The sequence below is a fragment of the Elgaria multicarinata genome, chromosome 3 (assembly GCF_023053635.1).
Source record: "Elgaria multicarinata webbii isolate HBS135686 ecotype San Diego chromosome 3, rElgMul1.1.pri, whole genome shotgun sequence".
Taxonomy (NCBI): domain Eukaryota; kingdom Metazoa; phylum Chordata; class Lepidosauria; order Squamata; family Anguidae; genus Elgaria; species Elgaria multicarinata.
Window position 1 is genome coordinate 151825549 of NC_086173.1, and position 26481 is coordinate 151852029.

The 26481-nt window shown below is 47.6% G+C and overlaps 1 protein-coding gene and 1 non-coding gene across 2 annotated transcripts; one reads left to right on the forward strand and one right to left on the reverse strand.

Moving 5' to 3' along the window:
- Positions 1 to 385: 385 nt before the first annotated feature.
- On the reverse strand, positions 386 to 24368 carry NEU1 (neuraminidase 1). The gene is made up of 6 exons (XM_063122373.1): positions 24227 to 24368; positions 8808 to 9000; positions 6578 to 6840; positions 5227 to 5412; positions 2449 to 2668; positions 386 to 1105 (listed from the first exon to the last, which is right to left on the reverse strand). The coding sequence occupies exons 1-6, from the start codon at positions 24365 to 24367 to the stop codon at positions 885 to 887; spliced, it is 1224 nt and encodes a 407-aa protein (XP_062978443.1). The 5' UTR covers position 24368; the 3' UTR covers positions 386 to 884.
- Positions 5790 to 5863, forward strand: TRNAN-GUU (transfer RNA asparagine (anticodon GUU)). The gene has a single exon. It is a non-coding gene; the product is annotated as a tRNA-Asn (tRNA).
- Positions 24369 to 26481: the final 2113 nt, after the last annotated feature.

Sequence of the window (26481 nt, forward strand, 5' to 3'; positions counted from 1 at the left end):
GCTCCTTCCAGTATCAGAGACAGAGGCTGGGGAACATTGATTGATTGATTGATTACATTGATTACATTTTTATACCGCCCAATAGCCGAAGCTCTCACATGGGTGGGCTAGTGCTGTTGTACTGTGCCTGCTTTGTTGGTTCCTAGCCAACAACTGGTTGGCCCCTGTGTGAACAGAGTGCAGGGCTAGATGGACCCTTGGTTTGATCCAGCCGGGCTCTTCTTAGGACTCTGAAATGGCTTCTCTCCATTACACTCCGCTTGTGAACTTCCAGAGGCCTCTGGCCGGCTAGATAGGCCCTTGGGGTTGTCCAGCAATACTTACCTCTCTCAAAAAACAAAACAAACAAAAAATAGATGGAAGCAATAGGTAATGGTACATTAATTTATTTATTACAAATCTTTCCAGTTTTCTGCTTTTTATTTGATTCCACTGATAAAAAATATATGATCCAAATGGATAACCACTTGCTCCTCGTCAACCTTTCTTATGAGCTCGCGTCTTCCTTCCTCCTCCTCCTCCTCTTTCTCGTTCTCTCTCCCACCTCCCTGCCCACGTCCATAAATCTCCACCCACTTGGGAATTTCAGAGCAGCATCTAAAATCAGGAGTGTTTTTGAGGTAGAACGGCAGCCCCAAAACCATTGTGCTGGAAATGGCAAAGCAAAGGCTTATGGGAATAGTAGTGCTGGTGGTGGTGCCGGTGGTGCCAAGCTTTCCATCAATGCCTTCCAATGGCAAAGTTTTGAATGTCAATTACTGGCGTTGCTGATCTCTCCCAAGCCCCAGAGCGAATTCCCTTCTATCCTAGTCCAGCAGCCAAAAGGGTCAACAGCAATCGAGGCACTAGAGATTGGGGGGAGCGGGTCGAGGGCCCGCGCACGGTCAGAGCTCCCCGTTGATGCTAATCTTGGCCACTGAGATGCTCTCCGTGGAGGTGACGCGCCCCTTCTCGTAAATGATGAAGAGGCTGTGGGCGTCCTCGGGGGCTCCTCCATCCAGCGCGGTCATGGAGGAGTAGCCGCTGGCGCCGGCCCAGATCTGCAGGGGCACTTTCCACCACGAAGAGCCGTTGGTGAAACTCCAGCGGAGCGTCAGGTTGACCCCTGGTTGGAGAAAAGGGAGGACGCACGGTGACAAAGGTGCATTTTGTGGCCTCTTTGTTCATTTGGAAGTTCGTTATGTTTGTCCTTGTCAAACGTTGCCTTTTCTCTCTCTTATTTTTTTTTGGGGGGGGGGGGAGGCAATGTGTTTTTTAACTAAAAGGCAGTCTGGCGTAGTGGTTATACAGATAGGGTGGGCAATTGGTGACCCTCCTATGGCCTGCAACTCCCATGATCCCTCAGCACAGGCTAGGGCAGATGGGAGTTGTAGGCCAAAACATCTGTGTGTGTGTGTGTGTGTGTGTGTGGCATCCCTGCCTATTGGCAGTGATGATTCCTGTTCCATGAGGCCTTTCCCACAGCAGGCAACACCTTTCCCCCCACCCCACCCAGTAACACGGCTACCAGGATCTTTAGGCTCTGGTCCAACCCTTTTGGCTCTGCCTTAGAGCTTTGAGGACACCCTGGCTTTATTATAAGCTGTATTATTCCCTCTATGACCTTAACCCTTATGTAGCCAGGAGCAGAAGGTGCAGGACTTCATGAAACAAACAAATCTGTATTAATTACAGCATTAAGATGTTCAACAGTAAATCAGTCACTTAAAGCTATGTTTCTCCTCTCATACACACAAATCCTCGCCACTCTTTTTCTCTCTTCAGACTCGCTTCAGTTTAACTCTTCACTAGGGTGACCCTATGGAAAGGAGGACAGGGCTCCTGTATCTTTACCAGATGCATAGGAAAGGGAACTTCAGCAGGTGTCCTTTGTATGCAAGCAGCACCTGGTGAGATTCCCTCTTCCTCACAACAGTTAAAGCTGCAGGAGCTATACTAAAGTGACCAGATACAAAAGAGTGCAGGGCTTTCCATAGGGTCATAGAACCTCTTTCTCTCTATGATCTGTTCCCTAACAAACCCTATCTGACTCACACAAGCACAGCACCCAGCTTATATCATGCACACACTTCACTCATTTATCATCAGGTAAGGATAGGAGACCTTGCCTGAAATCCTGGAGAGATGCTACCAGTCACTGTCGACAATTCTGGGCTAGATGGACCAAGGGTCTGACACGCTATATGGCAGCTTCCTAGGTTCCTATCCTCGTGGGCCCTGCCTTCTTTTGTATCTGGTCACGCTAGGGCCTTTCCGTTTGCAGAAGCCTGGTTAGGATCCAAGCATCCCTCGCAACAGACCAATCAGGAATCACCTTCTTGAGGGCCACAACCTCCCCTTCTGCTAGGATTTTGAAAATGGCTCCTGAAGTCTCCACTGCTGCTGTGGGTGGCTCAGCCATGGTCAGTCTGAGACCCACATAGACCCACACTCCCATTTTTCACTCACGTTGATTCTCGTGAGCTGGGTTGCTGAAGAAGACGAGGCCAGATTTGAAGAGGGCCCCTGCGGCCACAGCCGGGTCCACCAAGGTCGTATCGAAGGCCACGTTATCCAGGGAGAGGGTTTCGCAGCCGTCGTAGCTGTAGATCAGGATGCGGCAATGGCAGTGGTAGAAGTTCTGGTTCCTGGTGTTGATCACCACAGAGCCGTCTGGCAGCTCGTAGGGCTGTAGAAAGGCAGAAGCAGAAAGGTTCCCTTGGTCTGTCCTGGGTGCTCCACTCTCCCTTCTCTCCTCCCTTCATATCACTAAACATAGTCTTCCCCAACCTGGCACCCTCCAGATATTGTGGACTACAACTCCTATCAGCCTCAGCCAACACTGCCCAGGGACGATGGGGGCTGTAGTCCTAATCATTTGGAGGGCACCAAATGGGGGGAAGGCTGCCGTAGCATTTTAAAAACCTGAAGAAAGAAGGTACCATCTGATTGGGCTACTCTGAAATCTTGGCTTTCAAGGGACGGGGATATATAAGCAGGGCTGTGCAACGTGGAGCCTGGTCCCCTTCAAGGGTATTCCAGATCCCTCCTTCAAATGTAAGTGTCCTTTTAATTAAATGCACTCCTCTACTACAAGAAGGCAGGGAAGCCCTGCAGGCAGTATTCTACCCAGCTGGCTCAGTAAAAATTAAACCTGCTCTCACGGTGTAGACCAATGAATACAAAGACAGGAGTTACAAGGAAAGTTGTCTGATATCAAGTCAGTGACCTGGTTTGCATGATCACTGCAGCTTACCTTGCCCTATTTAAGCCATGATGAGCTGCAACACTCACGAGTGCCAGGTTGCCTGTTGTAGCCCCTGCTTGCTGTGTTGTCAGAACACAGGCGGCATGGCTTGTTGAAGGGGGAAACAACCCTCCGAGAACCCATGATCTATTGGAGGGCTGTCTCCCACTCCACCAAGCAATGCAGCCCAGGTCTGGACGATACGACTGTAAGGAAGGGGTAAATTCATACTGGGAATGGCTGCCTTTAATATGTTAAATTATTTTATTGTTATGGTTTTAGGAGCAGAACAGATAAGCGGCCAGCTGCATGGGGGCGTTCTGGTACATCCTGGAACCGCTTGGGGCAAGGCCGACCAGCCTTGAGCGAAAAATTAACATCTTTGGGGAAGGTGTGAAAGATCTTCGCAGGGAGAGCTGAAGGGAGGGGGGAAGGAGTGAGAAAAGTATCTATAAAGGGTATTCTTTGAAAAGGGGTTTTGTTCTGAGCTGGCTGACATCATGGCTGGGCGATGTATGATTTTGCAACTTAGTTTTAGTTTGCTTGGTCTGGGTTCTTATATATAACTGCATGTTTTAATAGATTTAGAATGCTAATCCTGTGTATCCTACCCTTATCCTGAATAAATTTGGGCTTAACCCTCCAAACTGTGAGCTGTGTGCATTTGTTCTGGGGATCTGTGCAAAATCCAGTGGGAAAGCCAGCTTTGCTGGGGCGTGCTTCCTTTACAACGGCAAACCATGGCAATCCCCCAGTAAGAGATGAATATCCAAAATGACCACCAGCAACCCACCAGGGCTTCAATAACCCATGGTGAGCTTCGGTGATTATGCGAACCAGCCCAGAGTCTTTTGTCTGTCTAGCTTGGTACTGTCTACTCTGACTGATGACTCATCTCCTGGATATTAGGCAGAAGTTTTTTCTGTTCCCTGTGACCCCATCCTTTTAGCTGCAGATGCTGCAGACTGAACTGGAGACCTTCTGCTCTACCTCTGAGCTAAGGTACCTCACCAGTTTTTTTTAAAAGGCACAGACCCTTACAACAGTGCCACCTTCCACTCTCTAAACAAGAGCTCCAATCAGACACTCATCCAGCCACAAAGATGAATTTTACAAAAGTGTGGCTCTTTAGTTGATATGCCACATACAACTTAAAGGTGCAATCCCCTGCTCAATGCAGGAATCCACCCTAAAGCATCCCTGACATGGTTTTTCAGCTGCCTCCTGAATGCCTCTCGTGTGGGAGAGCCCACAACCTCCCTAGGTAACTGGCTCCATTGTCGTACTGCTCTAACAGTCAGGAAGTTTTTCCTGATATCCAGCCAGAATCTGGCTTCCTGTAACTTGAACCCATTATTTTGTTAAAGATACAGGAGCCCTGTCATCCTTTCCATATGGTCACCCTATGTTAGCTAAACATACTCGTTTAGAGTAAGCCACACTAAACACAATTTGACTTACTCCTAGGTGAACGTGGACAGATCATGATGCCCGTATTTTTTTTATTTTCTCTAGAATCATGAGGGTTAGAACTGCCCCCCCCCCCCACTCCAATTCTCTTCATGTAGAGAGTAGAGAACAGGAATAGTATGGCTGCACTGGAAGCCAAATTCTCACAACTTGCGAAGAGTGCCCCAAATCAGTGTTCTACCTAAGGGGGTAAAAAAGTCCCCTGCTGTAGTAATACTACCTTACATGTGCGTTCACGTGTAAACATACCAGGTGAGTGCTTATGTAAAACACGGGGGATGTAGTAACTTTTTGTTTTCTCCCTGCTCCTTGCAGCAACGTAGAAAAATGTCAACATTCACAGTCATACCCACCTGGCTCCTGCTGGGCCCAGCAGAGTCCCTGGCTGTGTGCTCGCCCCCTTCCTGTTATCTCCGACCAAGGATCAGAGATAACAGGGGGAAATCCAAATGAGAGGGCAGAGTGGTGTGAGTCCCCTGTGCACTGCTTGCCCTCCCCACTGGTAAGTGTATAACCTGCAAATTGGACACCTGGCACTCGTCGGGATTGAAGTCGTTGGGAAGCTTCTCCATGCCGAAAGGGATCCCGTGCAACGGTTGCTGCCCATATCGCCAAGTCAGACCGTGGTCGTCGCTGAGGAGGCAGGAGACCCCGTCCCGCCATATGGTTCCATGGCCACAAACGATCAAACGCCCCTTGTTCGGTTCATAGTGTTTCTGGAAACCAGAGGAGATTGGATGGAAATCAGGCTCGTTTGCTGACACTGCCCTTGCATATTTCCTCCCTTCCACTCGTGGGAGCATCTCCTCCCATGTGAGCCCCTCCTCTCCATCAAGAGCAAGATGGGAGTCCCTGGGCACCATCCAACACTGCCCACGCTCCAGTGGGTCCCACTTCCAGTGCAATGAGAAGCTGGGGCTTCCTAAAGCGACCAAAACAATCCGGAATGGAACGGATCAGCAGCACTCATAGAAGGGAGCTCCAGGGATGGATCTCATTCCAGAAATGAGCGTTTTGGTGCATTTCCCAGAATGTCTGCACTGCCAATGGGTTTCACTGGTGCCTCCTGGCTTCACACATGCACCCTTCTGTGGTCTCTGCGGCGCAATGGGTCAGCGCGTCCGGCTGTTAACCAGAAGGATGGTGGTTCGAGCCCACCCAGGGACGGCTGTGGGTGCCCCACTCTTGACGAGGTGGTCGAGTGGTGAAGGCGATGGACTGCTATTTCGCTGTGCTCTGCTTTGTGTGGGTTCGAATCCCGCCCTTGTCAACCCTTTCCCGCCTCGATCCAAAGGGAGAGGCGGGTAAGAAATAAATTTATTATTATTATCATTATTATTATTATTATTATTATTATTATTATTATTATTATTATTTCCGACTAATGATCAGAGATAACGGAGATTCCAGTTAGGAGGGCAAGCCGTGTGATTCTCCTGCACGCTGCTCGCCCTCCCAATTGGAAAGCGTCTTCGTCTAGCTTTGAATAATGTAATCTGCAGTGTTTACAATTTTGAATGATCTATTTTGGTGATGCTAGTCATGGATGGCAGCGGGAAGGAGGGGAGACAGGCGTTACGGAGAGCACCAATGGTCCACACCAACCCCTGCTGCTCCTCGAGTTTCTGAAATTTTAGCAGGCCTTGCCCATGTGCTTTCAAGCAAACCTTCGCGGTCATGAAGGATAGGAATTCATTCCTTTATTAAATGAAACCGAGAATGTCAAGAAGCTGAGGACTGGACCCAGTCCCACATTCAGTGCTTAACACCCCCACACACACCCCACACACCCCCGTGGAATCATGGCAGACTTAAACCACGTCTATAAGAAAACGGCAACTCAATCAGCACCGCAGCTACACCTGGCCCATGCAGGCTCACCTGAATGCCATAACCGGGTCCGGGGGCAAACATGGCAGTGCCAACCTCCTCTGAGAGGTTCCGGGGGACGCTCCACGTGACCCCGTCGTTGTAGCTGCGAATGATCATGACGCTAGCGGTGGAGCATTTGTTGTAGTGGGCGCAGAGAGTATAGACGAGGAACACGAGGCCCTTTTCTGAGTCCACCACCACAGCCCCGAGGTTGAGGCCGTCTGCCAGGGCACCATCGTCAACTATGAATGAAGTTGGACTCCAGGTAGCACCTGGAACAGACATGCAGGAAATGGGTTGTACTTACTGCAGACACCCATCCCTCCCCTTTTTCTTAAGCATGTACTGCACCCAAGGCGGCTTACAATCAAAGTAGCCGGGAAGGGGGAGAGAGAAAAAGCCTCCACAACCTGGTGTTCTCCCAATGTCTTGGGACTACAATTCCCAGCAGCAGCAGCTAGCAGGGAAAAAACCCCACTTAGGAGTCACTGGCCTAATCTACACCAAGCAAGATATGCCCTATGAAATCAGTATAGAAAAGGCAGGAGCCACACCAAGCAGGATATACAGTAGCGGTATGAAAGTGGTACGTGGTATGTGTCATGGGCCTCAACAGTTGTCAGTGCACTTCAATACAGCTATAAAGCAGTAGTGTGGCTCCTGCCTTTTATATACCGCTTTCACAGTGGAATATCCTGCTTGGTGTAGATTAGGCCGCTGTCTCCCTCATTGGCAACATACAGGTCAGGGCCAATATAGGCCTCGAGTCAACCTACAGGTGCCCTCCACAGGTGTTATAATACAACTCCCACCACTGGCCAAGATGGCTGGGAATGATGGGAGTTGCATTCCAACACATTTGGATGGCACCAGGTTAGGTAAAGCGGTGATACCTAAATGCTATTTGTCTTGTTTTTCCTGGAGTGCTTGAATAATAGGGGGGAGAGAGGTGTATGTGTGAGGGCCTTATGAACAGATTCCAACCAAAGTCCTCCTTAGAGTAGGTGCATTGCAATGAAGGGGACTTACGTTAGTCATGATTAACATTCATTTCAATGTGTCTAAAGTCCTTTCTACACCTCCTGGAATTCCGGGAGGGAGAGGGGAGGATCTCACGATATTCTGATTGTGAGATCCTCCCTCTGGATCCATACATGCGTGCTCCATCCCGGGTTGAAGAAGGGATGTTGCGCCCGCCATTTAAATTTTATTTATTTATTTATTTATTTATTTATTTATTTATTGCATTTTATACCACCCAACAGCTGAAGCTTCCTGGGTGGTTCACAAAAATTAAAACCATTCAAAGTATAAATGGGGGAGTTGTGCACAATTGCGCTCCAAACAAAAATGTAAGTTTAAAAAAAAAGAAAGAAGACCCCCCCAATCCCGCCCCCCCCCCACCCCAATGGGCACGGAGCGCCTGAAGAGCCCCGTGCTCAGTGCCTATTTTCCGCCTCCTCGCATTTACTCACAAGGAGGCAGGTGGTCCTGGGACTGCAGAAAAACCAGAAAATCCCCAGTTGATCTGGGATCCTCTGTGTATCATCTGGACGCACAGGGATGGCCCTGGGGCAACCCCGGGGGGAAACAATGGTGTAGAAAGGGCCTAAGTAGGATTTCGGTTGGATTCCGCCCTATGAATTCTGCAAGCCTCACTCCTTGCAATTTCAGCCAAATCATGTCAAAAATCCTTAAATAAATAAAATAAAAAAATGTCCCCAGTAGTAGCTTTCTCAAAACAGTTGCTAAAGGTCAGGGTTGCTGGCCATGTCTGCCACCCTCCACCCACTCCTCATAATTTGAGGTTTTTTCTCCTCCTGAGCTGTCTGCTGACTAGGGATGCCACGAACACCCAGCTGGGACCGGGAGTCAAGTGGATCCCCCACATCGGCCCCCCTTCAGACCCAGTTAGGTGTTCGTGGGGCCCTGGCGAGAGCTCGGCAGCTTCCCGCCAAAATCACGCATTTCCCCTTCCTGTGCCAACGGCAGCTGCCACTGGGGGAGGTGGGCAATTTTGGGAGCCCCACCCTGCCCCAATGGCAGCCTCAAAGGCCCCATTGACTCAAGGGTAAAGGCACGAATGGAGCAGCCACCTGCCCAAGCCAAGCCTCAGAAGAAGCCTGCACGGCCGGGCGAGCGGGGGCGGGCGAGGCGAATTCGCTCACCCCTACAGCTGACACACCTTCCTTCCAACACACACGCACACAGGCTTCTGTTCCTCCTCAGCCTCTCAAACCTTTGTCCTGCGACCTGCGGAGGGCTATGAATTTAGCGCCGACGTCCCAGGAGGAGTGCTTCCGGGCTTCCGAGAAGGCCAAGAGGGTGCCCCACGGCGTCGCTGCGATGAGGGGGATCCGGAACGTGTTCACCTCCCCGATCACGCTGCCGCTCCTCCACAGCAACTGCTCCATGGTGATGAGGGGGTTCACCTGCCGAAGGAAAACCGGGAAAGGAAGTTGGGTGGACCGCCGACGAGGCAAGGGAGGTGGTGTGTGCGGAGAAAGGGCCTCCTCTGCGTGGCAAACCCCAACTCACGGCCCTGCCCTGGGTGCGGATTCTGGCTCACAGCTAGAGTGTGACCAAATGTTAGAATGTGTCTATATTTTGTGTGTATACACACACACAGTTTCAGCCCTTACTCCAACCTGACTGCCCCGGTGTTTCTCACCACCCTTCCCATCCATCACTGGGGGCAACGCCACATTCCTGCCATGGGTTCGGTCACCATCACATAAACATCACCACGTAATACCCATCTCCACCATGTAATATCCATAGGTACACGCACAGACATACTGCTGATCATATCGCTAACATATCTCTAACCGGTTCACAAAGCAAAACTTAAAATGCATCAGAATAGATACAAACGCATTTATGTAAAATATTTATAAAAGCATTTGAACCAAATACTCCAGACAATTATTCAGGGAAGGCCTGGGCAAAGAGATAGTTCTTTAACAGGCACCTGAAATGCACCACAGTTTGTGCCCAATGAATACGATGAGGGGGGGCATCTGATTAGGGGGGGGCACTTCCGTGGAGAAGGCCCCACTTCCAGGTTGCCACCAGGGCAGGGTCTACACCACTGCTTTATAACAGTTTTGACGGCTGTTGGGGCCCAGGACACAAATCCACATGCCGTTTTCAAATCGTTTCCAAAGTGTTATGTCCTGCTTAGTGTAGATCTGGCCCAGATGGCAATCTGCAGTTCACGGTACAAGTAGCAAGGCCTCCTCCGAAGGTCTTGGTAATTGCATAGATCGATATTGGGGAAGGCGATCTTCCAGGAAACCTTATGTGCAGGGCTAGCTGGGAGGGAGCCCGGAGCTCCATGCTGAGCTGACGGGTGCGACAAGTTGTGCTGATGGGAGCGCTGAGCTGGGAGGGGGAGGCCAAGCTGAGTTGGGGGGACATCAAGCTGAGCTGATGGGTGCGACAAGTTTATTTATTACACTTATATACCGCCCCCATAGCCAGAGCTCTCTGGGCGGTTGACAGAAATTCTAAAATTGAGATAAAAACAAGTATACAAAATTTAAAATTTTAAAACACAGAACATACACACATAAAGCATTAAAAACCATTAAAAAAATAAACGTGGGTGATTAAGATTAAGAGCTGAGGGGAGCGCCGAGCTGAGTTAAAAGGGGCGCTGATCTGACCTAGGAAGGTAAAAAGCCAGTGTCTGTAACTTTTCTTTCAAGGTTTTATAGGTTGTTTGGGTACTAACTTCAAAAATGATCTTCCTTCAATTACCATCGAAGTATGTTTCTTTTTCAGTTTCCACTTGCGCTAGCCAAAAGTCAGCGAAACCCAGCTTTATGTTGAGGCCACACTACTGAACACTCAGCACTACAAATGCTGTAAACACTATCAGTAGTATATTAATAATAATAATAAGAACAGTAATAATGATAAAATAAAGCCACACGCTGTAAGAGGCCAGCTGGATACCATTTTTATTTATATCTTTCCTTTACTATTTTTAGGGCCTCGTGTGGTAAAGCAGCAGTTTCTGCAGCTGAAACTCTCCCCACAGCTGCAGTTCGATCCCAGCGGAAGCTGGTTTCAGGCAGCCGGCTCGGGTCGACTCAGCCTTCCATCCTCCCGAGGTCGGTAAAATGAGTACCCAGCTAGCTGGGGAAAAGGGAATAACGGCCAGGGAAGGCAACGGCAAACCACCCCGCTATAAGGCCTGCCAAGAAAACGTCAGCGAAAGCTGGCGTCCCTCCAAGAGTCAGTAATGACTCAGTGCTTGCACGAGAGGTTCCTTTCCTTTTCCTTCCTTTACTATTTTTAAAGTGAAAAATAATGGGTATTCTAAAATGAAGAATGCTTACTAAAAGATAGGAACTGTTACTGAACAAAAACATATTATTCATAAAACCTGTGATACTTCTGCTGTGTTGGTAGTGCTTTGTCACGGCTGAGAATGTGGCTTTTCGAACTTTTAGCTTGTGCAAACTGTAGCACAGTGGCTGAGAAATCAAGGTTTTGAGCAGTGTTCTTGATGGACCTCACACCTGCGCCAGGCCCCATAAATCCTCTGGGTGGCCCTGCAAAACTGACCATAGCACTCCTCACCCAGGGTGCTATTTCTCCTAAAGCCATCCCTGCTTGTGTGTGTGTGTGTGTGTGTGTGTGTGTGTCTGTGTGTGTATTTCTCTTTCATGTCTTGCTTTTCCTTCAAAGAGCTCAAGGCATGGTTCTTCCCCCTCCCCCTCATTTTGTCTCTGCAACAACCTTCTGAGGTATGTATATCTTTATTTTATTTATTACATTTCTATCCTGCCTTTTTCCTCTTGCAAGAAACCCAAGACAGCTTACATGGTTCTCCTCTTCCCCTCCATTTTATCCTCACAACAACCCTGTGAGGTAGATTGGGCTGAGAGCCGGTGACTGGCCCAGAGTCACCCAGTGAACTTCACGCCCAAGTTGAGGACTTGCACCCAGATCTCCCAAGTCCCAGTCAAAAACTCTAACCACTACACCATAACTGTCATGGTTTTTGCACTTTCTTGTTACTCACACAGAGTACTATTAGTGAAAAGGCAGGATATAAATTTACTAACAAAATAACACAGGAGCACTCATCTCTGGAGATGAAAATACACTGCAACATTTTATCGCAGGTCCCGTTAGTACCTATCTGCCCTTCCAAACCTGGTGTCCTCCAAACGTGTTGGGCCACAATCCCATCATCCCCATTGCTGGATGGCACTAAGTCGGGCAAGGCATATATTTACACTTGCAATATGTCCCTCTGAGTAACAGGTGAGGTCTGAGCCACCTCAAGGTTCATGGAAGATGGGCAGGATATAAATGAAACAAATAATAAAAACATGGCAGGCAATCCAGTCAACGTTAAGTGCATCTAAAACGTAGGGGCAAGGCTCAGTTTTGGTTTATTGTGGGGGACGGGATCCTAAAGCAAATGTGAATCCACTGCTTGTCATAAATCCTGTATGTTTCTTGTGCCTTGTTTTGTGTGTGTGCAGAGTTGCTGTTTCTGCCAAGCATGTGATCGGAGGTGCCGATGAATCACTCTGCAAACAAATCAGAATGCAAAGCATCAAAATACCACTTGAAACGGGATATCAGAAAATATCCTAGGGCCTTATTCTCATTGTGGTGACAAAGCTGCGTCTAGGCTCCACTGGCATCAGACTGCCAGTGTGTGAATGGGAGCTGTGGTGACGTACCCTAACACAGGGGTGGACAGAATTCAGGCTTGTGGGATCTACTTAGGGGTTATCGTTTTTACTAACCTCCTCCCCAGATCCACCAATGGCATCTGGCACAAAAGACACACAATGAAAATGAAGGAATTCTGAGCCCAGGAATTGGTTTGAGTATCAGAAATGAACAGAGCTCTTAGTCCTTCCACACCAGCAATCCACTCCTGGTTACCCCACGTTTTCTTCACCTCAGCAGTATAATTTAGGGTGGTGGAGTCATTTTGGGGCTGCTGTTGTTAAACAGTTGGTAGTCCAAAGAACAAAGAGATTTGCGGCACCTTAAAACCTAAAAAAATAATAATTCTGGCACAAGCTTTCATGGACTATAGTCCACTTCATTAGATGCATGGAGTGCTAGTGAGAGTTTGGGGGTATATAATACCTGTGGGTGTGGGGAGGGGGAGGAATTGTAAATGGCGAGGTCAGGAGCAAATAAAATGCAGAAAGTACTAATAGTGGGAGTCAGAAATCCTTCACGAACTACTCCAAATCACCCAGAGGTCTACCAGCAAATCCGCATCTATCTTCTGTCCACTGCTCTGAAGTGGGATACATTCCGGAAGAAAAGTGTGATCCTGAGGAGGCCATAGCGGTGTACACAAATGGTTCCTGCCAGGGCCAGGCAAAGCTGATAATAGACCTGGGCCAGACGGGAAATGTAGGCCCCATTTCAAACAGCTCATTAAGTATTTTTAAATCAGTTCTAAATACATATGAGCTAGAACGATTTATAAAAAAGGTAATGGCAAGCACTTTTATTCAAGATGTATATAAGACATCACTTCTTCACATTCAGAAATGCTTTACGTGCTTTTCTTTGGGGAAATTCATCATCAACAACAGAAAAATCAAGCAACTTTGCCCAGGGGGACTCGGAGTAGGCCACCTCAAAATCATAGGCCCGTGCCAACTGGCTGCACCTCTGCCCAGCCCTGGTTCCCACATGGTTGAATCTTATGCTTAAATGTCCCCGCTGGGAGCTTCCCCATGCCTGAACATTCTCATGAGAACATTTAGGGAGGATGTCCGGGCTAGGGCAGCCAGGTGGACAGATAAAACCTAATCAGAGATCATAGTTCTGGGAATGTGATAACAAATCACTCATGAATATTCGGTGTTACCTTGAACGTATGTAGCTACAAGTAGTTTGCCAAATCCCAGGTGTAGATGATGATTAATTAGTCACATGGGCTTGCACTAGTATGGTATTAAAAAAAACCCACAGGATTCATAACGATGTTCCCCAGCAACTGGTAGAACTAGAAAGTAAGCCTATATACATCAGTTGCTGGGGAACATGGGTGGGAGGGTACTGTGGCACCCATGTCCTGTTTGTGGGTCCCTCGTCAACAGCACCCTCCCACCCATGTTCCCCAGCAACTGGTGCACACAGGCTTACTGCCTCGGATACTGGAGATAGCACACAACCATCAGGGCTAGTAGCCATTGATAGCCTTCGCCTCCAGGAATTTATCCCTTTTAAAGCCGTCTAAATTGGTGGCCATCACTACATCTTGTGATAGTGAGTTCCATAACTGAACTATGCGCTGTGTGAAGAAGTACTTCCTTTTATTTGTCCTGAATCTCCCACCAAAGAGCTTCATGGGATGACCCCATTGGGTTCTAGTATTTTGAGAGAGGGAGAAAAATGTCTCCCTATCCACATTCTCCATACCATGCATAATTTTGTGCACCTCTAATCATGTCTCCCCTCAGCCTCCTTTTTTCCAAGCTACACAATCCCAGCTGTTGTAACCTTCCCTCGTAGGGGAGATGCTCCAGCCCCTTCATCATTTTAGTTGCCCTTTTCTGCACTTTTTCCAGCTCCATAATATCCTTTTTTAGGTGTGGTGACCAGAACTGTACACAGTATTCTAAGTGTGGTCGCACCATGTATAAAGGCAGTACGATACCGGCCGTTTTATTCTCAATTCCTTTTCTTATAATACCTAACATGGAGTTTGCCTTCTTTACAGCAGCCGCACACTTGGTGGACCTTTTCATTGAGGCGTCCACCACAATCCCAAGATCTCTTCCTTGTTGGTTAACTGACAGCTCAGATCCCGTTAGGTTATACTTGAAGTTGGGTTTTTTTGCCCCAACATTCATCACTTTGCACTTGCTTACATCGAACTGCATCTGCCATTTGGATGCCCAGTCTCCCAGCTTGGAGAGATCCCTTTGGAGCTCTTCACAGTCTCTTTGTGTTTTAACAACCTTAATTTGGTGTTGTCAGCAAACTTGGCCACTTCACTGCTCACTCCTAATTCTATGGGATGTATATATTTTTTATTATTATTAAAACTTTTTTTTCAAAAAGAAAAACTCTCTCCCTAAAGCATTACTTTTTAAAAAGTTATGTTCCGCCCCCCTTTTCCCCATGTGATTGTTCCCTTATGATCACATGCATGAATTCCAGCTTTTAAGCTAGGTTTATTCTAGCGGTAATAATCAAATTACTCATCACTGTGTCCTGGCTGAATAGCTTCTTTTACATAACCCCAACACATCAACTGGAACAAGAATTGTAGATTTCACACATGATCTCTCTGGACTGCTAAGTACTTCTGTGACCTGGTTCGCCGGTAACGCCAATTCATGGGTTGAATAACCCATGGATTTGTAGGTCTGTGTGGGAGCGAGTAAGCAAGCATGCTGCCTCCTGCCCACTCACCACTTTTGCTTTGCTGGAGGTTTGTGAAGATACGACTATTATTTTTTTAGAAAAAGCCCTAAGAGGGGAGCCCCCCTCCCCCCAAAAAACAAACCAGTCCAATGGGGACTGCGTCCTTCGTGCATAAGGAATGCTGATAGACTATTGAGAGGGGGTACTTAAAACAGGGTAGAAGTGGGGATAAAATGGAGTACCAGGAAAAGGAGGGAAAAATAAAGAGGCACACAGATATATAATGGCTAGAGAGAACCGTCTCATTGTATGGATAGGTAATTTCTTAGCTCATACTGAGGAGCTATTTTTAAATGTCCCCGGGAATGAAAGTGCTGGACTAGATGGACCCTTGGTCTGATCCAACATGGTTCTTCTTATGTTCTTATGTAAAGTGAGAGCTGCCCATATAAATCAATAAAGAAATCCCCCCCCTCAAAAAAAAAAAAAAAAACCTCCCTGCAAAACGTCCCAGTTCAGTGGGTACAGAATACTGCCTGATTGTTGATAAAAAGAAGAAGAAATTGAAGTTGAGAATGGAGTGGAATATGTGGAACCCTGAACTGAAGGACCCCACACTGCAACATTTTGGTCTAGGTCCCACTTGTTATGTTCTAATTCTGAAACAGAAATAATAGGGCATTAGAAAGAGGAATTAGAGGGCCACCATTAATTGTGTGCATTTGTTTCAACCGACTTAAAAAAACAAAAACCCAAATGCTGCCCATCTCAGTTTCGGTATTAAACCATGGACTGTTTTAAAATCGCAGCAATGAATATACGCAACGAATATATCTGTCAGCTATTGTTCAGCCTTCCAAAGGTTGGCCATGTACCAAGGGAACAGCAGCCAAGGTTGGGATCAGCTCGACCTTTTTATCCCACGCGTAACACAATACGGAAAGAGGTTGAGGAAGGAAGAGCGGAGCAGCAGACAGATCAGGAATGAGGGCAAGCAGGTGGTCCCCTCGCAAAAGAGGGTATCAGGGCAGAAACATCTGCCGTGTGGCCTCCTGAGAATTCCCCACTCGCTAGAAACCCCTCAGCAGACATCCCCCCATGGACTCCGAGTGCACCCCAGAACTCCTTGAAGCATTAAGCAGGATTTCACTCTCGGTTTGAGCAGAGAGGCCATCCATGCTAGAAGCAGAAGAAACAGGACTAGTGCGCTGTTTCCAGCAGGGTGGTGGCACTGTTTATATGGGCACTGACAACCCAGGGAAAAAACCCTGATCCAGCCAAGTTTTGCTTTTGGACCCGTTGCCAGTAAAGCGGGCGTAAGGCTGGTTTTTCCCAACTGCAGCTGATCTGGGGGTTGATGTGTAGCTGTTTGGGAAGTCTCATCTAACCCACTGGACTACAACTCCCATCGCCCCATGGGCCACCCCAAGCAGCTAATTGTTTTGCTTGTACAGTCAAACGAGCTCTACCTTACCTATTGGTCAGTGTCATGCCCTCACTGGAGGAATCCTCCTCAGAGGAAGAGCTGGAGCTCCCAGAAACTGAGGGAACCCAGATCAGTCACTGTCAGCAGACAAGGAGGAGCCTGGGCTCTCAGGGGAGATGGGTGCAAGTCCTTCCTTGTCAGGGGGAGACATAGACTGAGCAAACCCCTGCCCCCAAGAGCATCGTTGCCTTGAGCAAGAGGCAGTAGGGCTCCCGTGAGAAGGAGTGATCGCTTGCAAAGAAGAACTCCTCAGGTGAAAGCAACTGCTCATGAGTAAGTCTCTCATGAGAGAGCTTTGTACTGCAGCTGGGCTCTGGGTGGGGCTCAGCCGGCTCTGGTGTTAAAAGCCTTCAGTGTCTGCCTAGCCAGTGTGGAATAACATAGTTCTATCAGCTCCATGGTCTTGTTTTCCAGACCTTGCCTTGTGATTGAACTGCTGTACTACTGACTCTTGGATTCCTTCTTGACTCTACTGTTGGACTGTGTAATGTATCTGACTTCCTAACAGTGTTTTGGCCTTTGCCTGCTATCTTGACCACTTCTGTCTTAGACTGAACCCATTTGCCTCCAATGTCCACCAAGCTGTCTTGGTTTCTTAAACCACAGCTTTCCGTGATATTAAAACAGGGAAACCGTGGTTTAAAGACTTAGCCAATTCAGGATATAAAACCAGGAAGGAGACCTCAAACCACAGCTTGCCAGTTTGGACATTAGTGGAAATGGTAACTGAAGAAACCATGGCAGCTGCACTGAAGCTGGACAAACAATGGGATAACAGAAGTGTGTGGGCAGACTGATTAACCATGGTTTATCAGACCACAAGTGTTACATCTGAACCAGATATTAGTCTGCCACAGTATAACACAGCTTTCTATGTTCCTATCTTGTGCAGTGTGTGATAAAGGAGCTGCTTCTGGGATTTCTATAGCACAGTATTTAAGCCTCCTTTCCATATGTTATTCCCCGCTTCGATCCAAAGGGAGAGGCGGATAAGAAATATATTATTAGTAGTATTAGTATTAGTATTATATGATGGCACAGTAACTTAGAACTGTTTGTATCGCTCCTCCCCAGAAGCTCCGGGTAAGGTACTAGCAAAACAAGATCCCAAGAGTCCAGATGCCACCATCAACAGTACACTCAGTTCTGAGGTTAAGGACAAACTGACGGCCTGTTTGAACAGGTTTCAGGGCATAGCTAATCTCTCCATTTACAAGGGTCAGGAAGTGGTTGTGGCCGCAGGGCAGAGAGAAGGCCACTGATAAAAGAGGAAGAAAAGACGTCAGTTGCGAGGAAGAGCACGTGAAGGTGAGCAATATTGCTAAAGAGTCAGGCATGAGGACAAGAAATAAAGGGAGTAAAACGGTAAGCGTTTCCACCCTCAGAGGCGTCGGAGGAGATGATGTGAAGGCCATTTCTCCAGAGGAAACAATACATGCATCTAGATTTGGTTGACTCACAAGGGATGCGTGCTCCACAGCAACACATGAAGAGAGAGAGAGAGAGATAACCACACCACATATTTTAGCTTTCCCCAGTCCCGATTCAAAGTGCTGGTATTAACATTTAAAGCCATAAATGGCTTGGGGCCAGGCTATCTGAAGTAACACCTCCTCCCATATGTACCTGCCCGGACCCTAAGGTCATCCTCAGGGGTCCTTCTCCGTGAGCCCCTGTCAAAGGAAGTGAGGCAGGTGGCTACCAGGAGGAGGGCCTTCTCTGCTGTGGCACCCAGGCTGTAGGAAGAGCTCCCTAAAGAGGTTCACCTGGCACCTACACTATATTCTTTTAGACGCCAGGTGAAGACCTTTTTATTCTCTCAGTATTTTAACAGTCTATAAATTAATTTTAACTTCGCTGTTTTGAATTTGTATTTTAACTTTGTATTTCTGAACTGCTGCTGATTTTATCCTGGTTGTGCTTTTATATTGTATTTTATATGATGTATTTATACTGTTTTTTATACTTTGAATGGTTTTAATTTTTATGAAACGCCCAGAGAGCTTTGGCTATTGGGTGGTATAGAAAATGCAATAAATAAATAAATAAATGGCATCTTCCAAACTACAACTCTCACCATCCCCAGCCAGCATGACCAATGGTTAGGGATTGAAGTTGTAGTCTGACACATCTGGAGGGTACCAGGTTGGAAAAGCTGCTGTACAACAGCTTTCCCCAATGTGGTGCCTCCCAGATGTTCAGGACTTCAACACTCATCAGACCCAGCTAGCATGGGAAAGTCAGGAAAGGATGACCAGTCCAAAATATCTGGAGGGCACTTGGTTGGAGAAAGCTGCCTTAAACTATGCTGCGGACATAGGGGTAGGCAGGCTTGGGTCCTCCAGATGTTTTGGACTACAACTCCTGCAGTTCATGACTACTGGTCATGCAGGCTGTGGCTTGTGGGAACTGTGGTCCAAAAATATCTAAAGGTGGCTTCCAGATGCATTTCCTCAAATGCTCAGGGGCCAGCACCAACCCACTTTGCTTTATGGTAGGGATGGCAGATGGTACGTCTCCCGACATTTGGAATTTCCAACTCCCAGAAGCCCCTGCCAGCATGACCAACGGTTAGGAATGCTGGGAGCTGATATCCAAAACATCTGAAGATCTCCTTTCTGCCCACCCTGGAAAATAAGGTGGAACCTCGCTGCCACAGAAAGCATGAAGCAGCTTTAAGAAGGAACTAACCCATGATAGGAAAGGAAAGGAACCTCTCGTGCAAGCACTGAGTCATTACTGACTCTTGGAGGGATGCCAGCTTTCGCTGACGTTTTCTTGGCAGGCCTTATAGCGGGGTGGTTTGCCGTTGCCTTCCCCGGCCGTGATTCCCTTTCCCCTAGCTAACTGGGTACTCATTTTACCGACCTCGGGAGGATGGAAGGCTGAGTCGACCCAAGCCGGCTGCCTGAGAACCAGCTTCTGCTGGGACCGAACTCAGGCTGTGGGGAGAGTTTCAGCTGCAGAAACTGCTGCTTTACCGCTCTGCGCCACACGAGGCTCCTAACCCATGATAAGCAACCTTCAAATTCTAGTACGCTCCCAGCAGCAGATTTGATCTCTTTTCAGCTGATTTGTGGATACTCTCAGGATTGTCACACAGACCCTAAATCCTCATTGTTCAGACCCTAATTTGAACAAAGGCAGATTAGGAATGAAATGACTGGGCTGAATTGCACAAAATTTCCAATGCTATCACTGCTGATTGTTCTGCGCACCTGACCACTCATGGCTGCTCTCTCCACAGCTTAATCTGGAGAAAGGTTAATGTGTAGAGAACCCCTGGCAAGGGAGGTGGGAGGGAGCAGGAATGGCCTTAAAATGCAGCCAAAGGTCAGGTAATTCTAGGATACTGTGGTGCAGGATCTAAGACTGCCAAAAAGGGACTTCAGGGAACGTCCTGCTCCAATGGATGAGATGAACACAGAAGAATAGGCCCATCCACCCCCACCCCCCATGGAATTCCCGGCCTCTGGAGGTCAGGCAGGCGTCAATTTTGTATTCCTTTCGGCACCTCCTGAAAATGTCATTATTCCAGGAAGCCTTTCCTTAATGACCAACCACGGTTCACTGTACATTTTGCTTCTTTTGAAATCTATTTAAGGTGTTTTATTCTGTTTTCATTTTATTTTATCTTGTACACTGCTCTGAAATTTTCAATGGGGTATATAAATATTGTAAATAAATAAAATAAAATAAAAAGAGCAGATTAAAAAATAAAGCCATGTTTATTTTTCCCTTTGGTTTTTTTTTTTTTTTTGGTGCTTTAAAAATGTGTTCTTGCGATTAATGGTAGATTAGGAATGAGACTGGGATAGAGATTAGCTTTCCCCAACTTGGTGCCTTCCAGATGTGTTAGGCTACAAGTCCCAGAATCCTCTAGCCAGCGATGACCACTGGACTCTTAGCTTTCTTGATTATTGGCTCAGCCAGCACAACCATTGGCTGAGGATGATGTGGATTGCAGTCCAACATATTCAGAGGGTGCCAGGTTGGAATGGCTGTAGTGAATCATCAAATGATTGGTTTTTAGTACATCTGGGGCCCTTCCACACGCCGTACTGAAGGCACATGCATGCGCCCCAAGTATGACCCCAAAACGATAGTGTGCACTACAGCCAGAAGAGACGGAGGAGGCGGTGGCTGGGGAATCTGGGCGCGTCCTTGCCGCCGCCGCCCCGCTGGCCTCCTGCTGCCTGAGTAAGAGCGACCCGGGTCAGAGAGCTCGGCTTCTGCCTCCGCCGAGCTCTCCGACCCAGGTCGCTCTTACCCAGGCAGCAGGAGGCCGGCGGGGAGGTGGCGGCGGCGGCGGCAAGGACGCGCCCGGATTCCCCAGCCGCCTCCGCCTCCGTCTCTTCTGGCTGTAGTGCACACTATCGTTTTGGGGTCGTACTTGGGGCGCATGCATGCGCCTTCAGTACGGCGTGTGGAAGGGCCCTTAGTGAATGCCACCCTTCCTCCCTTGTTGGGGTAGTCCTCATTCTATCTTCCACATTTATATAAAAACTTGCTATTTCAGGGCAAAATTCATACATTTGCTCACCAAACATTTGCACACACACATTTTGTGGCGCATTCAACAGAACTGTGCCCTTGCGTTCCAAGTTAACACTGAGTTCATAGTACAAAGACAGATTTAAAATCCACATTTCACCCTTACGCACGTCTTCAAAAAGGTGGGAGACAGCAAGAAAGAGAGGAAACCAGTTCTTCCACAGTCAGGCACTGCAAGAGAGTGACGTGTTAAGTGGCCTTCACCGAACACCCTTCCTACACCACGTTGCTTTTCAAATCCCCTTTTATTTTATCGACACCAATCTTTAGAAGTTGCTTGCTCTGTGACAGCAGCTCAAAACACATAACAATCAAATGGCAATGAAATCATGTCAAAACACAAAGCAGCTTTAAGCAACTCCACAGCACTTTCTTCCCTTTGTATTTATTATTATTTACATTTGTATACCGCCCCATAGCTGAGGCTCTCTGGGCGGATTACATAGGATAAAAACATTTATTTATTTATTTATTTATTTATTTATTTATTCTATACCGCCCAATAGCCGAAGCTCTCTGGGCGGTTCAAAAAATTAAAATCATAGTACGACAACCAACAGGTTAAAAGCACAAATACACAATACAATATAAAAAGCACAACCAGAATAAAAACCACGCAGCAAAATTGATATAAAATTAAAATACAGAGTTGAAACAGTAAAATTTATATTTAAGTTAAAATTAAGTGTTAAAATACTTGGAGAATAAAAAGGTCTTCAGCTGGCGATGAAAGGAGTACAGTGTAGGCGCCAGGCAGACCTCTCTGGGGAGCTCATTCCACAACCGGGGTGCCACAGCGGAGAAAGATTTAAAACAATATATAAAATTTAAAACCACAAAAACATACAAAACAACACAGGCTCATTACATATTGCTAAATGCCTGGGAGAAGAGGAAAGTCTTGACCTGACAATTAAAAGATAACCATGTCAGCGCCAGGCGGGCCTCGTCAGGGAGATTGTTCCACAATTGGGGGGCCACCACAAAAAGGGCCCTCTCTTTTGTTGCCATCCTCCGAGCTTCCCTCAGAGTAGGCACCCGGAGGAGGACTTTGGATGTTGAGCGCAGTGTACGGATCGGTTCATGTCGGGAGAGGTGCTCCATCAGGTATTGTGGTCCTAAGCTGTGTAAGGCTTTATAGGTTAAAACCAGCACCTTGAATCGGGCTTGGAAACACACAGGCAGTCAATGCAAATAGGCCAGAGTGGGTCTTATATGTTCGAACCTACTCAGAGTATACCTATATATAAAGCAGGAGTGAGGAGCTTTCAGCCCAGGGCCAGATGTGCCTCCACCACACTTAATTTCCAAGGAGCGCCCCACCCACCCGGGCCAGGGAAGGGCCACAGAATGTACTCTGAGCACCTTTCAGCAATGATACCCAACACACACACACACCACGAATGTTTCCTAAGAGAAAGGCCCAAAAAACTGGAAAGGGGAGAGCATCCAAGTCAGGACATTTAAAAAAGGAAGAAACAGCTTCTCAGGTTGCAAAAAAACTACTTTATTTCAAAGCCTGACAGGAGACGATCACCTTGCCAGGAGTATTCCTGCAGACATCTCTTATCAACACCCCGAGGAAGGCCTTTGAAAGAACACAGGCCGAAACGCATCGGGCTTTGAAATAAAGTGTCTTTTGCATCCCGAGAACCTTTTTCTCCCTTTGTTTTTCTGTCCTAAGAGAAAGGCCACCAAACAGAGCAGCTGATCATATACCATGGCTGGAAGGAACTTAAATTTTGTATACTCGTTTTAATCTCAGTTTTAGAATTTCTGTAAACCGCCCAGAGAGCCCTGGCTATGGGAGCGGTATATAAGTGCAATAAATAAATAAATAAATAAATAAACTTCAAGTGTTTCATCAATAAAGTCATTTACAGCATTCTGATATTATTCTCTTTTTGTGTTCACCAAAGACCATGACTCGCCAACACGGCTCTTTAAAATGTACAAACCCAGCTCCGGCACAGAACACTGAAAACCACAGTATTATAAACTACAGACCGCAATCCGGGGAAAAACTTGCACTACAGTAGCTCTTAAACGTTGAGCACCTTTGAATATAAATAATAATAAAAAATTTATATGAATTCTCTAAGCACCAGAGCTTGTCTCTTTTGCGCCCACGCTATTTGGTGCATTTCCCCCCTCACAGACACACCAAAGACAGCAGCCAGTCGGACACTGGAAATTTGCATTTCTGCACCGCTGCTGATTTTATCCTGGTTGTGCTTTTATACTGTATTTTATTTATTTATTGCATTTTTATACCGCCCAATAGCTGAAGCTTCCTGTTTTATATCATGTTTTATACTGTTTGTTTTATACTTTGAATGGTTTTAATTTTTGTGAACCACCCAGGCAGCTGCAGCTGTTGGGCGGTATAAAAATGCAATAAAATAAATAAATAAATAAAAGCAACCTGGTAGCCTGAGCTTTGGAATTTGGCAACACCTCAGCATTATCTTCCTAGGTATTACAATATTTTAATATGTTTATGGTATTTATGATACAAGAACATAACACGATTAACCAATCAATTCATCATTAGTGTCGGACCCCAATTTATTCATTTTTCCCTTTGGGTCAGCGGTCCTTCATGGAAAAGACAGCTCCCAGTTCTGATACAAAGGGCGACCCCTGCGTATATGCATCTGATGAAGCGGACTCTGGCCCATGTGGTACAGTGGTTAGAGCAGACCTTCTTAACCTGGCACCCACTAGATATGTTGGGACTACAATCCCCCGTCATCTATGGCCCAATGGTTGCGGGCTGCTGTCCAAAACGTCCCGGGAGCTCTAGCTTGGAGCGGCTGAGTTAGAGCGTCGGTCTGGAGGGACCCAGGTTCAAATCCCCACCCTGCCCTCAAGCTCACCGGTGGAACTTGGGCCAGTCAATCTCTCTTGGGCGAAGCCACCTCTCAGGGGAGTGGTGCAAGGTTGATCTCTTTGGAGAAAAGGCAGGATGGATAAATATAATAAAGCAATAAAATGCTTTGGGTCTTTAATATGTCACGAGACTGTTGTTGTTGTTGTTATTTTTCCCACGCTTTGATTATTGGCCCCCGTGGAAGCCGGGCAGTAGCTAGAGGACCCGGTTTGCCCAGCGGATCGGGGCTGGTGGTGCTGATGGGGGTGACGGGTCTTCTTAACGCCTTGTCCCAGTTTGGCTTCCCACTTGGCGGGGTGGGGATGGGGAAAGCGGCGCGGACAGCGCCCAGGGGCCGAGCCCGTGGACCTCCTACCTGATCCGGAGTGGCCATCCCACGCGTCCGCCAGCAGCAGAGGCCCAGGAAGAGCAGCGCCCAGGGGCAGAGACCCCTCCATGCCCAGTCCGGCCAGTGCCCGGGATGGGATCCCCTCCGGAGATCGCGCCTGGCGCTCATCGCTTCGCCCGGCAGGAACGGCGCGCGTATGCGCATGCGCGAGCGGGGGCGCGCACGGTACGCGCGCCCGCCGGTGTTTCCGGGTTGCAGGCGAAGCTTGACAGCGAATTAAACCCACAACATACAGGGGGAGGAACAGCGCCCAAGATACCTCTGGGTCTGGAAGGGGCTCGGTTCCCCACCCCCCGCCTCCTCTCCCCTCCCAAGCATAATATATAGGGTTTGCACCATGCAGACGTCAAGGAGTCCCCAGAGAAGAACGGCCGCTGCCTACTTCCAATGTGTATGCGAAGCTCAGGCGGCTTTACAGGTCTCTCTCTGTGTCTCTGGCGTTTGGTATCTTTATAATAAAACTTAAAGTAAGAACATAAGAAGAACTAAACTGGATCAGACCCAGAGTCCATCTAGTCCGGCACTCTGTTCACACACAGTGGCCGACCAGCTGTCGACCAGGGACCCACAAAGCAGGACATGGGTGCAACAGTCCATTATTTTTTGCCTAACTCTGTGCAAACACTTATTCCTTTTAACAGATGCATAGCCTTAACTCTCTTCGCCTTCTTTACGGATTAAGAATTGCAGCAAGGAAAGTACAGCAAGAGCATAGCTCTTCTTAAAAAATAATAATGAGTCTAACTCCTGCATTGTGGACAGTACAGGAATGAGCTCCACTCTGCCACATTGACAGGATATTCATAGAATCATAGAATAGTAGAGTTGGAAGGGGCCTATAAGGCCATCGAGTCCAACCCCCTGCTCAATGCAGGAATCCACCCTAAAGCATCCCTGACAGATGGCTGTCCAGCTTCCTTTGCCCATCACACCATGGAGAAGCCAGGAGAGGAAGAAATATTGTTTCAATGGCTCCCCAGTCCCCCCCAAAGTTCCTGTTGTAGGGGCAGATGTCTTGTAAGGAAAGAACGGGAATCTTTACTATTTTTGCAGGTTATTTTGCAAGTTCTCAGGTTCAATCCCTGGTACTTCCAGCTAAAAGGATCAGTTTGCAGGTGATGGCAAACCCTGGAGAGCCAGAGCCAATCACAGCAGACAATACTATTCCAGATGGCCAAATAGTCTGACTCCGTATAAAAGCAGTTTCCTGTCAAAGGAGTCTCCAGCCTTTTGGGACCCATGGGCCCATCTGGAATTCTGAGAATGTGTTGTGGTGGGTACTCTCACCAAACGGGGAACACACATATACACATACACATACACACACACACACACACACACACACACACACACACACACACACATACAAACACATGGTGTGTGTGTGTGTGTTCCCCAATCACAAAATGAGCAAGTCACAAAATGCCCTTTTCCCAGAATGTAAACTGGTGAGGCTAAAGAAAAGTAGCTTACATGAGAACTTTATCAATCAGGAACCTGGAGGGCACAAAGGGAGGTGTCTGTGGATGCCACACCAAGGGCTCCAGTCACAGAGAGTAACACCGGGGTTCTTATTTATTGACTGACTTATATCCCGCCTTTTCCCCTCCAAGGAACCCAAGGCCACACACGTAACCCTCCTTCTCCATTTTTATCCTCACAACAACCCTGTGAGGTAGGTTGGGCTAAGAGTTTGACTGGCCCAAAGTCACCCAGTGAGCTTCCATGGATGAGTGAGAACTAGAACCTGGATCTCCCGACTCCCAGTTGGGAGATCCCAGTCCAGCACTCTAACCACGACAGCACACTGGTTCTTGGGCTCCTTTAGAAAGGCAGGAGACTTGCACAAAGCAAAGTCAAGCAGTAGTCAAGGTCCCCTGGGGAAATATGGGAACTGCGAGGAAATAAAAATAAAACAGAATTATGTACTCCTGTTCTTAAAAATGAGGGTGAAGAGGACAAAAGGCAGGTAGGCCCTTCTTGAATAGACCTCCCCACTGTGTGCTCATGTGAACACTTCCTAGAATCATCGATCATAGAATCATAGAATAGTAGAGTCGGAAGTGTCCTATAAGGCCATCTAGTCCAACCCCCTGCTCAATGCAGGAATCCACCTTAAAGCATCCCTGACAGATGGCTGTCCAGCTGCCTCTTGAAGGCCTCTAGAGTGAGAGAGCCCACGACCTCCCTAGGTCACTGGTTCATCTTGCCAGTGACAGGAG

What these genes read in the sequence shown, in the direction of transcription:
- NEU1 (XM_063122373.1), bottom strand. Translation starts at nt 24,367, where the DNA reads ATGAGCGCCAGGCGCGATCTCCGGAGGGGATCCCATCCCGGGCACTGG. An exon ending in GGATGGCCACTCCGGATCAG is followed by an intron (nt 9,001 to 24,226) that starts GTAGGAGGTCCA and finishes TTCCTTCGGCAG; the next exon opens with GTGAACCCCCTCATCACCAT. An exon ending in TCAATCCCGACGAGTGCCAG is followed by an intron (nt 2,669 to 5,226) that starts GTGTCCAATTTG and finishes GCCTTTCTACAG; the next exon opens with CCCTACGAGCTGCCAGACGG.